Here is a 13,875-nt window from a genome sequence, read left to right as displayed (position 1 = left end):
ACATGTCTATCTTCTTTCTTTAAGTCTTTTTCCTTACTTCATTCCATCCTCTTTCAGATGCACTTTCCATATCCTCCTCTCCAGGACTCAAAGAAGCCATTCCACCAGCTGCTCTCAATCTCGCACTCACTTCAACGTTCACTCCTATCTCCGTCAACTCAGTCTCAGCACGTGTCCTCCGGATCCTTTCAAGAGCAGTTCAGCCTTCTCCTGGTCAGCCGGTCCAGTGGTTCCTAAGCTAAGGGAGGTTATAAAGGAAGTTTGAAACATCCTTTCCTATCATCTTTCAAACGGCACTTATCATGGCTGTCACTGAGGGACTTCCGGCTCATTTCACTCCGTTAGGAAGGTTCCTAAGCTAAATGGACTATTCGACTTCAGTCAAGGTCCCATGGAGGTCCACCGGAAAGGGAGGGACTTCATCTCTCTATACACTCCAACACATTGTACGTGATAAACTAAGGGGCGTGACATCTCTAAATGGTTGACCAATCACAACAGAGCTTGCCAGCTAACTAATCAGAGCAGACTGGGTGCTGCAGCACAGGCAGTTTGAAAAAAAAACTTTAAACCATGTTAACATGTCACAGTAGAAGCACAACATACAAATATGAACCTGAAAATGAGCATCATATCCTCTTTAAAGAAAAAAAAAATTAGAGCTTTTCTTTGCATGTTTAACAGAGCTTTCTACAGAAAGGATTCAACACCGATACAGAGTACATGTGTTTTACATTCAACCTTTTCAAAGTCAGAAAAGGTTGAATGAAGAGTGCTTGTGTTGTTTAATCTTTATCTGGTTGGCCACAGCCAAAAACAGAACTGTTTCAAACTAGCTGTAAACAGTTTGTGTTCAGATGTATAAAAAAAAGAGACTGTGTTTAAAAAGTCCTTATATGTTGAAACCAGACAAAGCAAACAGCACTTTTTGATTTGTGCTGACATCAAACATAGTGTCATGCAAACAAAGTTTATTCCTAAAATGTCCTGTTCAATCAATCTGTTACACTCCCCAAGGGAAAGAAGTTTTCTGACATAATTACAAAACAGTAACTCTTCCACCCAACTCCAGTGACACATTGAAAACATGTTGTACATCCAGCCCTGGATGGATAAGACATTAAGGCCTGATGGGAACAGCTCGCTCACATCCTCCTCCCTCCTTTAGTAATTCGGAGTCTGCATGCGTTGCTGATAAGAACTATCAAAGGAGCATTTGTGTTTCCAACACAGACTTGTGATTTTTTTTTTGGTCTTATTGTCACTTCAAGAAAGTAAAATACACTTTTTGGGGGGTTTACCATAAGTCATTGAATGCAGCTTCAACATCGTCTGAAGAGAAATAAAAACACTGAGTTAGTCTGACCTGAACAAACTGGTACTGCGGATGTTATCTGACAGGCAAAGAGAAATCTGGACTGGACTTGAATCTTTGTACTTGTTTAATCACTTACTTTAAGTCCCTTGCACAGTAGAAATAAATGATCAGGCTTGAAATGTTAAAAGTTGACAAACCGTGTTAACATCCAGCTCACACCGATCATGAGCCTGTAAAACATTACTACACTCACACACTCATGCAGTACACACACAATGGCTGACTTTCTGTTAGATCAGGGGTGTCAAACTCAAGGCCCGGGGGCCAAATCCGGCCCGTGACTTCATTTAATGTGGCCCACAAGAGCTTGCAAAGAATATAGTATGTTTATTATACGGTTACATGCAGTTTACAGAAGCACGTCACCCATAAACTACATGTCCCACAATGCATCTCAAATTTGACCTTTTTCTCAGAATTTGTCTTGTTTCTTAGCATTTTGATTTTTTTCTTCAAAATATTCATTTTTTCTCAAAATCTGACTTTTTTCCCATAATGTTACTTTTTTTCAAAATGTTACTTTCTTTTTCTTTTCTTCTTTTCTTTTTTTCCAGAATGTGGCTTTTCTTTTTAAATCATTTTGTGACATTCTCACTGAGGAGACTTGCATTTTTTGCCCTAGACTTCTGCTTTCAGACGTAGTTAATTATGAAGTTATTACCCTATCTGATATGAATCCAATGCAGAGGCAATGATGTAATATAATACATTATTTTATTAAATATTTATATATGTATTTTTATATAGTCTTAAAGTTACAACCGGCCCCAACCATAATGCTAATGTGGTCCGAGATGAAAATGAGTTTGACACCCCTGTGTTAGATGATCACATGCAGGACAGATTATTGTCAGAAGTCAATTGAGAACAGGAAATGTTAGTGATGTTAAAAACAAGGGTATTTTCTGGAATCCTTCCTCCTGACCTTTCAATTGAAGCATGAAAATAACCATCAGCCTCTCACGAAATGATTTGATCATTAATACATTGAAAATCTTGCACACATTTTCAAAATAATTATTTCTACAACATTTTAAATAATAAGAACTTTAACTTTATTTTTAATGATAATCTGCAAAAGTCAAATTCATAAATAGAACATCAAAAAAATGTTACGTATTTTTTTCAAAAGCACGTCACATAAGCTTCACGTTTACCCTTTAAGGGAGACACAGTGTTTCTTCCCAACTTGCTCTCTCTGTCTATTATCTGTAAAGTGTGAGTTTTTTCCCAACATGAGGAGTTGCAACAAGTAGTTAGTATACTCTGAGCTCAGACTTTGGGAGGAGGAGAAGGAGGAGGAGTTTTTTTTGTGTTGTCTGGAATAAATGAGGTTTAAAATCTTCAGAGAGATCCTGCAGAGAGAAGCTAACAACTGCCGAAACAGGAGTATAAGACGCCTTTTTGTATTCACATAGTCCAAATATTTGTACTTACTGTACTATTTATAGTTGGGAGATGCAGTCATTGTACTTGTAGTAACAGAGGATATTATATTTATTTTTTAATGATGCCCATTTATCTGTCATTTTGGCACATATTGTAAAAGCAGTACTTTGGCAGTCGTGGCTATATATTGAAAAGTAGTTTATAAACTATTGTATATTCTTTCTGCATTTACAGTCAGCGTGAATGTCAGTTACTCAAGTAGTTACAGAGTCAAACAGAAATAAACTATTGTATATTCTTTCTGCATTTACAGTCAGCGTGAATGTCAGTTACTCAAGTAGTTACAGAGTCAAACAGAAAAGAGTATAAGTAAGGAAAATGCAGGACTACGAGGAGTCAGTGTCGTTCCTGGGGACTTGGGGTCCGTCCCAGAAAAGAGTCTTCCTCCTGCTCTGTCTCACCTCAATCCCAGGGGGATACAACGTCCTGTCCGTCATCTTCCTGTTGGCCAAGCCATCACACCACTGCCACATCCCCGCCCAAAGCAACCTGAGCCAGGAATGGATCCAAGCCAGCATCCCAGTACAGGTCAGAAACAAGCCTGATCAAAATGATTCCGAAGATTTTTAATTAAGTAAAAAGAATGATGGATTCCATGTGATTTTCATTATTTAAATGTTACCATCTTTATTTAATCAATGGATTTATTATCTTTTAATGCAATTAAAGCAGTTTTTTCTACCCAAAAGGCTTAAACTGATTAAACAAATTCCATTTAATACAAAGCTAGCAAATTTTTCTTTACTTAGAATGTTAGCATGCCGCTGCTTTGTTTTCAGGTTAAAGTTAAGTATTTTGAGTTGGTTGAATGTGTCTTGTTTGATGAATAAACTTGTTAAAAAATTAAGTCGCATTTATTTTATCAGTTCCACATGTTACCCCCTGCAGGACAGTAATACATCATTTGTAGCTAAACTAATTACATTTTTTATCTAGTTGAATGCTGAGGCACAACATTGCAGATTTCTGTGTACAAGCTAAGGGTTTTCTAATATTTGGAAACGCAGTCAGCTAATTATTTACTATACAGCTTTGGGGCTGTGCTCCCTGTGCAGGTCAGAACCAGTCTGGTTAAAACTGATCTGAATGAGTGCAGCATACCTCCTGTTGTTGCAGCAAGTTGGACATAATGATTTCCTGGTCAGCAGGTGGCAGGAGGACAGCTGGAGAGGAGCAGTTGTAGCCGGTATGAGCTGGACCTGGTGCAGAACCTGTCTGCGGTCGGAGGCAAACCTGCCCTGAACCTTAACCAGTCCAGTGTAGAAGTCCTCGTGTCCAGCCTGAAGAGGGAGGGCTGTAAAGACGGATGGACCTACAGTACAGAGCACTACCAGTCTACTGTAGTCAGCGAGGTACTGAGCTACTGATGCTGTGGAATTTACACCAACACCACTTTCCTCCGTCTGTTTGTTAATGTTTAGACTTTGAAATTGTTTTATGTGTATCAGTCAATTCTGTCTGTAAAACACTAATAGGTGACCTGTCTCAGTGGCCTCGGATCATTGATTTGCCTCAGATGTCACACCTAAGAAAAGCAATATTTTCAAAGTCAGGTCCTTTGAAAAGCTTTCAGAGTTAACGGAATATAGATTTGAAGAACATAGCAAATGTTCGCAAGTGTGTAGAAGTATGCAGTTTGTTATTACTTTTGTATTGGTCTTTAAGAGTGCTGGGACTGCCTGAGCTAGAACAGAACATTTAAAAAACAGAAATTAAAGGCAAGCAGGACATCAACAGCCATATGTGAGGCATAGGGATATCATTGGTGGGCAACTAATCAATTGCACAGGGAAGTAAAAGCTCAGCATGATGACCGAGAGGGAAAACCCAAATATTGACAAGCCGATGAAACCAAAACCAAGTAAATTTGAGGCTGTTCAAACCAGCAGCGTGCTAAGGAGGAAACTTGAAAGCCTTTTGAAGAACCAAACACTGGAGGATCATTTCTCAGATTAGGGTTACCAAACAGACACTTAAGGAGCCTAAAGTAGATGGGTGCTGATGGGCTGTGCTCAGAGGTGCAAGAATTTAGAGGAAAACTGCCAGCATCTGAAAAGATGGATGTTAGAGGACCGCACTAAAAGAAGATGGACACTAGGAAACCTCCCTCTTAAGAGACTCACATTGATAGAGCAGTTCTGAGAGGATCAGAAATAGGGATTGTCTCTATGAGTATCCTTCCTGAAGGATCAGAATCTGTGAAGCTCAACACTGGAAGACCTTGCCCCTTGGATGAAAGAGGAGAGGACAGGGAGGAAGAACTAGTTGAGAGAGAAGAGGGGTTCAGAAGCTTAGATCGAACTCTAAAGCTTAAGAGAGTCAGGACATACAGAAGATAATCAGAATAAAGTACAGGAACAGAACAATTGAGCACAGATACAGTAGATGAGGTAATTGTGACCAGCGGATCTCTTTAGTTTTTGTAGTATTTAGTCGTTTTTTAAAAAGTTTGTTGTATTATTTATTCTGTGTTCTCCAAGTATCTCAGTGTTGATTCCTGCAGTTTTACTCCAGTTTATATTTACATTTCTGCTGCATATTTTCCACATGTCGCTTTGTCTTCCAGTTCAACCTGGTGTGCAGTGACCAGTGGAAACAGCCTCTGACCTCGCTTTTCTACTTCCTAGGAGGACTCTTTGGATGCTTCATCTCTGGACAGATCTCTGACCGGTACTTTGCACTTTCAGTTCAAACAGGTGTTTGTTTGCCGCCCCCTCAGCTGATGCAGTTAGCAGAGGTAGAACGTTTTGCCTAAGTTTAGCTATGTTTTGCTGTTAGCTAAGCTACCACTTTGAGCTATGCTATCTCGATCCACTCCATGAATAAGGAAGCAATGCAAAACAAATTGAAGAAGTTGAAGAAGTTGGGTTAGCTGACCGTCCTGAAATCTAGAAACCTACAAATACATACCCATGCATATGCAAAAACATGAAGCTTTCATAATTTGCGTTGAACTAAGACGACCATCGTGCTAGCAACCACCAATATATTTGTACTTTTGTCTCTGTTCTTTGTACTTTAGGTTTGGCAGGAAGCCTGTTCTGTTTGGTTCCATCTTCGCGCTGAGCCTCTTCAGCAGCGCTGTGGCCTTCGCGCCATCCTGGCCCGTCTTCATCGCGCTCTTCTTCATGCTGGGCATGGGTCAAATCACCAGCTACATTGCTGCGTATGTACTGGGTATGGTTTTTCATTATTACTACTGTGACTGCTGTCTGAAAAACTACAAAAGAAAAGTCCATTGTGGACAGTAATGTCATTGCCTGACTCATTTGAAACATTTCCTTCACAGGTTCAGAGCTCTTGATGGGTTCGACGAGAGTTATCTTCTCCAGCCTCTGCTTGCCTTGCGTCTACGTGAGTGCTACGCTGCTGCTGCCTGTCACTGCCTACCTGGTGAGCAGCTGGAGATACCTGTCCTTGACCATGGCTGTGCCTGGCCTGGCCTGTCTCCCCTTCTGGTGGTAAGACCTCAGTTACCTATCAAGATATATTTACAGCTTGTGAACCATTTGATAAATCAGTTTTCAGGTAAACCATTTTTTAATATAAGTATGACATTCGTCTGGGTCAAGTTGATGAAAGGGAAACTTAAAACCCAGTTCAAGCGTGGTTGTGCCCATACTAAGAAAACAAATTTAAAGCCAGGCCTAAGGCACAAGGTTAATGTCCTGTGTTTAGGAACGTGATCATTTTTACCAAATTGTTCGTCTTGCGCCATTGGTAAGATAATTTCTGACTTGGGTGAACACCTTGATCTTTCCCACCATAGCTTGATAAAGTCTGTAAAACACACAGATAGATTACCCAGAGTGAACTTGGGTCCTTCTCCTATTTCTAACAAAACATTTTCATACATCTGTCCACCAGGCTGATTCCAGAGTCCCCTCGCTGGTTAGTATCTCGTGGTCGTTTCCAGGAAGCAGAACTCCTGCTTAGGTCAGCGGCTCTCCATAACCGTGTTGAAGCTCCATATGTCATCTTTATCCCAGCCAACGTAAGAACCTCAAACCTCAGCTCTATTCTACTCAAACTTATCTATGATGGACATTGTACTGCAGTTTCTGTCTCTCCTCAGGTTGAAAAAGAAACAAGTGAGAAGGTAAAGTCAACGAGCATCCTGGACCTGCTGAAGACAGCAAACATTCGAAATATTACACTAATGCTGTGGATCATCTGGTAAGTAAAAGCCCTTTTACATTTCAAGAACCTGAAATTCCAGACCTTACTTACTGTGCTGCTAGCGATAGAAATAGCAAAGTGGACTTGTTCGCCCATCCAGAAACTAGATGCAGTTTACACATCATTTACTGTGTTATTATCGCTTGACAAACCAGGACAATTCTTACATTACATTTTAGCTCCACCACACCTATAGCTTTATCAGTGTGCTGTTTGCTCTGTCCACACATGTCATATTGTTGCTGTAATCTTATTGCTGGGACCAAGACTTCAGCCTCTAGGGCAGGGGTGGGCAATTATTTTTTCCATGGGGCCACATTAGAAACAAAAAATATTGTGGAGGGCCGGGCCAAAAGGCTGAACTCAATTCTGCATAATATTAATTGTATTTCTTTATAAAAAGCAGTAAATAGCATTGTTTTGACAAGCTGGTAAGAGTATATGTTATAGTTGAGCAATGAAAAAGTGAGGTTGCCTTACAAAAAATGTAATTTATTCAATCAAATTTCCCAAAACAATGGAAAACAAAATGTGAACGTTTTTCACCATTTCTGACTCATATTAGTGAACATTTTCAGTCGCATTCACTACAAAACACATTTTGAGTTTCATATACTGTTGGAAAGTTGTGTAAAGGTTCTTAGCATTCTTAAGACATCACAACATTGTCTTTGTGCTCCAAACATTCAGCAAGATACATCATATTGAACTGTCACTGAACATCACTGAACTGTGATTTTGAGAAAAGGCTTCCAAAGAAAGTGTCCCAGTTCACTGCTAGTTGGTTCCTTTACATGCCTACATTTGTAGTCTAACCACCTCATTTGGTGTTTTTAAGTTCTTTTTTCTTGTTCAGTGAGAGAAATCTAGTCTCTGCTGGGCTTTAACGAGTGCATCGAAGTCAGGTTGAATGTCTGAGGTGGAGATGCGAAGCACAGCTGACAGATGATCATCAGTGAGAGAGGATCTATACCTGGATTTCATAAACTTCATCTTTGAAAATGTTTGTTCACATATGTAGGTCGAGCCAAAGAGAACCAACATCTTCTGAGCATGTCTCCTCATGTTTGGAAAGTTCTCCTCCTCGAGAGAAGAGTAGAAATCCAGCAGAGATCCTGACTTAAAGCGCTCTGCCAGTACTGCATCAGACTGCAGGTCAATGAGTTCCAGCTGAACATCACTGGGTGCATTATCCATACTGCAGGTAAAGGGAGAGGAAATCATGAGCATTTCATCCTCCATTGTTCGGAGATCTTCAAATCGCCTTGAAAACTCACCATGCAATGCTCCTAACATGGATGAGTACCTGCGGAGGTGATCAGCTGATGGTGTGACTTCTTTCAGGGTTTGCATGTGAGTGAGAGTGTTGCTCTCCAGTTGGCTTGAAAGAAACTGCATCTTTCTCATGAAAGCCTTCACCAGGCTGTGCATTTCATGAACAAAAAGGCCCTTGCCTTGCAGTTTGGTGTTCAGTTCATTCATCAGTGCAGTCACATCAACAGCAAATGCAAAATCTGCCATCCAGTCCTCGTCTGAGAGCTCTGGGATGTCTTTGCCTTTCTTCTCACAAAACTCTTGAATCTCTGCTTTCAGGTCCCAAACTCTTTTTAGCACTTTGCCCAGGCTGAGCCATCTGACAGCTGTGTGGTAGCCGATGTCACTATGCTCAGTCTCATGCTCCTCCAAAAGTGCAACAAACTGTCTGTGATTCAATGCCCGTGCCCTGATGAAGTTTACTATTTTAGTAACAACATCAATAACATGGTGAATTTTTAGCACTGACTTGCACAACACATGTTGGTGTATAATACAATGCAAAAATACCAATTTCTGATCTGCGTCGATTTCAGTCACTTTATCTTGCATACGTTTCAAAAGTCCAACATTTTTACCTGTAAGATTTGGACAACCGTCTGTTGTGACACCTGCCAGTCTGTCCCATTTCAGTCCCAGCGTGTCCATGCACGCATTTACCTCCGTGAACAGATCGCTCCCTGTCGTCGTCCCTTTCATCGGCCGCATTGCTGCCAGCTCCTCCGTAATCTTGAAGTCCGGCGTTATCCCACGGACAAATACGAGTAACTGCGCTGTGTAGCGGACATCACAGCTCTCGTCCAAAGCCAAGGAGATAAAGTCAAAACTTGCCACTTCATGTTGCAGCTGAAGCTCCAGATTCCCCGCAATGTCCTCGATCCTTCTCGTCACGGTTCGCCTGGACAGCGGGACTTGCTCAAAGGCTTCTTTTTTTTCAGGGCATATTAGTGCTGCAGAGTCCACTAAGCACTCTTTGACAAACTCCCCCTCTGAGAATGGCTTACTGTGTTTAGCTATTTTGTGGGATATCACGAAGCTGGTCTTGGTTGCTGCATCCTTGGATGTGTGAAGCTTGGTAAAAAAGCCTTGCTGCTTTTGCAGCTTAGCTAGCAAAGCGTTCGATGTGCGCGCCCTTTCAGCATCAGTCAAGTTTTTGTATTTCTCCGCGTGTTTCGTCTCGTAATGCCGACTCAAATTGTAGTCCTTGAACACGGCGATCTGCTCCCCGCAAACTAAACACACGGCTTTACCTCCGACTTCAGTAAATAAATACTTAGCAGTCCAATTGTTGTTGAAAACCCTACATTCGGCATCTACCTTTCTTTTTTTAGCATCAGCTGACATTTTTGAGCGCTAAAGTCATCTTGTGACAATTATCCAATAACGCGCACGTCTTGATTTGACGTATTGCGTCATTATGTACGTGAATAAAAAACAACTTCAAAATAAAAGCATTGCAGCTTTAGTCCATGCATGAGGTAAAATTAGAAAATATGTTTATTTTGTAATTTCCAATTAACCTTACACGGGCCGGTCAGAGTCAACCAAAGGGCCGTATGTGGCCCGGGGGCCGTACAGTGCCCAGGTCTGCTCTAGGGGGTGTGAACACTGAAGTCTGGTTTTCTTGTTGTTTGCAGGTTTTCTTTAAATGTTAGCTTTTTCGGATTGTCCTTCAACATGTCTGCTCTCTATGGCAACCCCTTCCTGAACTATATCCTGCTAACGGCTGTAGAGCTCCCAGCATACACTGCTAGCTGGCTGGTGTCACGCAGTTTTCCTCGCCGTCTGTCCTGTATCAGCTTCACCCTGCTCGGGGCGCTAGCTCTGCTTCTCATTCAGATCACTCTGGACAGTGAGTAGGACCAGCACAAGCTAGCTAAACTCCTACACTGCTGATGCAAAACACATGTTTACATTCAGTGTTTACATTCAGTGTTACTCACCAAAACGCTTTTTCCTTTAGGTCTGATACATGTGTTAAAGGTCCCATGGCATGCTTTTCCGGTTATTACCCATCTCCTTGTGTGCTATGTAGCTTTTTCTGCATGTAAACGGTCTGCAAAGTCACAAACCCTCAAAGTACACCCTGTAACGAGTACAACTCTAACACAGAAAATACCTGTCTATGCTGCCCCAGAACGCCTCGCTGGAGATTTTTCTCTTTCCGTTTTTTTCTTGCTGGTCATAGTGACGTAACGGTCATAGTGACGTAACAGCTCCGCACGCACGCACGCGCGCGCGCACACACACACACACACACACACACACACACACACACACACACACACTCAGCCTTATCTTTTGAGCTGTGAGTGTGTTTGTGTGCTCAGGCTGAGTTCCGTGGTGTCTCGCTGTCTCGCAGACCCCACGCAGCAACCAGGAAACGACACCAGTAATCCAGCTCACACTGTCCGCTCCTCGAGCCTCAAAGAGTGGAGCAGCGAGTCCCGCCAACATGGCACCCAGACCCCACGCAGCATTCTCATCTGTTTGTCATTACTGGTGTCATTTTCTGGTTGCTAACAAACGCCATTGTAACACATAAACACTGATGTTCCGCTGTAACGGTGGTAGACTAATCAGAACAGAGTGGGCGAGCTGACCAATCAGAGCACAGTGGGCTCATATAGGGAGGGGGGGGTAGGAGCTCCAACAAGGCGTGTAGGACAGAGAGTGAATACACATACTATACAGAGATGCTGTATGAGAAAACCAATGTGATTTTGGAACATTGAACAATGTATACCTCAACAATGGAATTATGATCAGTAGAAATGGCCATGTCATGGGACCTTTAAATGTATTTCATTCCTCATAAAAGATGTGCAACGCCAATTCTTTAAGGTCTCTTAAATCAGAGTTGTTTACAAACCTGTTCACCAATCCTAGCATGTAACAATTACATGTAAGCAAGGTTTATTGTATTGCTTGCATTTTTGCTGGGTGGAATTTAAAAGGCATTAAACAACACTGTACAAAACATCCCTTTTATTTCAGCCCCATGCACGCCACACATTTCAAGACAAACAACTCTTGATGGCCTGCTATGCCTAGTTATGGTATTATTGAGAAATAACTTTGGGGAGGAGTTGAATTAACAGTCAATTGGTTCATATATACAATAACTTATTTTACCCTCATCAATAATGTACCGCCCTTTTCCCTGCAGGTAATCAAGCTATCACCCTGACCCTGGTGCTGCTGGGTAAATTTGGGATTCTGGCCGGCATCGCTGTGTTGTACATATTCACTAGTGAGCTGTCTCCCACAGTCATCAGAAACACAGCCATGTCTTCTTGTGCCATGTTCTCCAGAGTGGGCTCCTCTGTTTCCCCATACTTGCTGCAGCTGGGTGAGACCTTCAACTACATACATCACACTGTGGAGGTTATAGAGTATATTAGGGGTGTCCATGAATTTTCAACGAATACACAAATGAATCTAAAGAGCCTGATCCTGCTTCCATTGTAAAACCTAAGCAGCTGTGTTAATATGTGGTTATGAAATAAAGGATCATTCGATTTGGGCTACACAGGTGCTGAATTTCTGATTTGACATAGACTCATCTGTTAATAAATCAACATGTAGCGTAGTTACACTATCCACATTTGCCCTTGTGATGCTTTCTGTCCTACCTCTTTTAAAGGGCTAGTTCTTTGTTTTTTCAGGTAACCTCAGTTAAATATGAATAAATCTCAATTCTTCGGTTTTATCTGGTTGATTTTTTGTGATTTGGATAAAGTGACCCTTTAATGCCCATTTAGGTCTGTGTGGGACAATGTATGAGCTCACTGATATGATCTGGTTTTGTCTCCAGCTGTGTTCAATCAGTTCCTGCCGTGGATCATCGTGGGTTGTCTGTCGCTGCTCAGTGTTCTAGTCTGCTTCTTCCTGCCCGAGACTTTCAGAGAGCCTCTGATCGACACCATTGATCAGATGCCGCCCGTACAGCGGTCAGTCTGCACAGTCATTTGAGTCTTCATGTGTTTAACATTGGAAGAATGTAGTCTACAAATAGGCTTATTGGTCTTTGAAATAAAGTGAAAGAAAATACACATCTACAAAGCAATATCAAAGACTCAGAATCAGAAAAGGTTTAATTGCCAAGTAGGTTTGTTGGTTAGTTTTATTTAAGACTTTTTGGGAAAATAAGCAGATAAGGCAGTAGGCCTACCAACACTGAGAAAAAAAAACAATGCCAGCAGAGCTTTAATCTTTACAGCTTAGCTCCCACAACACATGATTAGAACATTAAAAGACTGGCTGTTTAAATGTATATATTTAAAAAATATATCCCAAAAATATAGGATGCAGGATCTACATGTATACTGTATATATTATATTAAAACATTAGCAGGATGAAAATCATTGTGTATATTCAGCCTGAATAATGCAGCTCTCCTCATGACTTCCAGGTTCCGATGGCCATGGGCCTCCACGCCTCCTGATGATGGGAAATTAGCTAAAGACCAGACTACTGCACCTGAGATCATCTGCACATCTCGCCTATAAGACTCAAAACACACCAATGGATAAGATAACACACTACAGTTGACACGTAAACTGCAATTTACTTTAATTGCATACAGAGAGAGATTGCTGCAAAAATTAACAAAGGAGGAAACTATTGAACGGCTTTGTTGAAAATGTAGACTTGCAGAATGCTGGATTGTTTTTTTCATTCATATTAGCCTTAACTTTAAATGGACATGTAGATCTAGTTTACTGTGCACTTGACATGTATGTGGCAACTAGTCTAAGTTGAAAAATATATACATTATAAACATGACTTTAAGGTGAAAGTTAATTTGATTGTACATTCTGTACAGACTCCAGAAGACAAGATGAATGCTGCTCCTGTGGCAGCAGCAGCAGCAGCAGTAGCAAAGCCACTTTAAGAGATCCAGAATTCATTATAAAACTTTAATTTTTTAATGTTTTTGTCTCTATCAGTACAATGAAGTTTGTGTAAATATCGTATGCCATGAATACGTTAATAAACAAAGTAAATTAAATCAACATCTCTATTTTTTTATGTTTTTAGGGGACTCATATTCAAAGTAATAAATCTGATCCTGAAAGTTTGGTTCTGCAGTTTCTGATTGCACCTGAACGCCTCTGCGGTCTGAACTGGACAGGGCAGGGCATGTCTCGCGCTGGCTCCGCCCCGGATGTACCACTCCAGCTTCGTGAGCGTTCATGAAGCCAGCAGTGTTCACCGGAAACGAAGCAACTCGGCCTTCAAAATGAAAAATACACATTTTTAACCAAAAAAAGACAAAATGGAGCGAAGACTTTTGACAAAATAACATGGGCTCCTTAAGTTAATTTATACATAAAAATGAACTGTAAATGTTGTGAAATGTTCAATGTTACGTATGTTATTATTATTGAGGTAGGTTATTTAGATCATTTAGGGAGGAGCTTGGGACTTATTTTATGGGACTTCCAGACTTCCATTGCCCTTTCTAAACTGTAGCTACTGTGCATATCACATTAAAGCCTTTGAATCTTTGATGTTTGGATTTTTTTTTTAAACATTTACCACACATAAA

At 41.0% G+C, this 13,875-nt stretch overlaps 1 protein-coding gene across 1 annotated transcript; it reads left to right on the top strand.

The window, feature by feature from the left end:
• The first annotated feature begins 2,604 nt into the window (after positions 1 to 2,604).
• On the top strand, positions 2,605 to 13,742 carry LOC307028159 (solute carrier family 22 member 4-like). Its single transcript, XM_079662961.1, has 11 exons — positions 2,605 to 3,355; positions 3,976 to 4,179; positions 5,394 to 5,497; positions 5,850 to 6,004; positions 6,117 to 6,288; positions 6,695 to 6,821; positions 6,903 to 7,003; positions 9,958 to 10,172; positions 11,490 to 11,672; positions 12,138 to 12,273; positions 12,736 to 13,742. The coding sequence occupies exons 1-11, from the start codon at positions 3,146 to 3,148 to the stop codon at positions 12,830 to 12,832; spliced, it is 1,704 nt and encodes a 567-aa protein (XP_079519087.1). The 5' UTR covers positions 2,605 to 3,145; the 3' UTR covers positions 12,833 to 13,742.
• The last annotated feature ends 133 nt before the right edge of the window (positions 13,743 to 13,875 follow it).

This window comes from Notothenia rossii (assembly GCF_949606895.1).
Source record: "Notothenia rossii genome assembly, chromosome: 2".
Lineage (NCBI taxonomy): Eukaryota > Metazoa > Chordata > Actinopteri > Perciformes > Nototheniidae > Notothenia > Notothenia rossii.
Note: the sequence above shows the minus strand (reverse complement) of the source record. Positions and strands in the feature narration are given on the sequence as shown.

Coding starts and splice junctions, on each gene's coding strand:
- LOC307028159 (XM_079662961.1), top strand. CDS start 3,146: ATGCAGGACTACGAGGAGTCAGTGTCGTTCCTGGGGACTTGGGGTCCG. Junction 6,005..6,116: donor CATTGCTGCGTATGTACTGG/GTATGGTTTTTC, acceptor TTTCCTTCACAG/GTTCAGAGCTCTTGATGGGT. Junction 6,289..6,694: donor GCCTGTCTCCCCTTCTGGTG/GTAAGACCTCAG, acceptor TCTGTCCACCAG/GCTGATTCCAGAGTCCCCTC.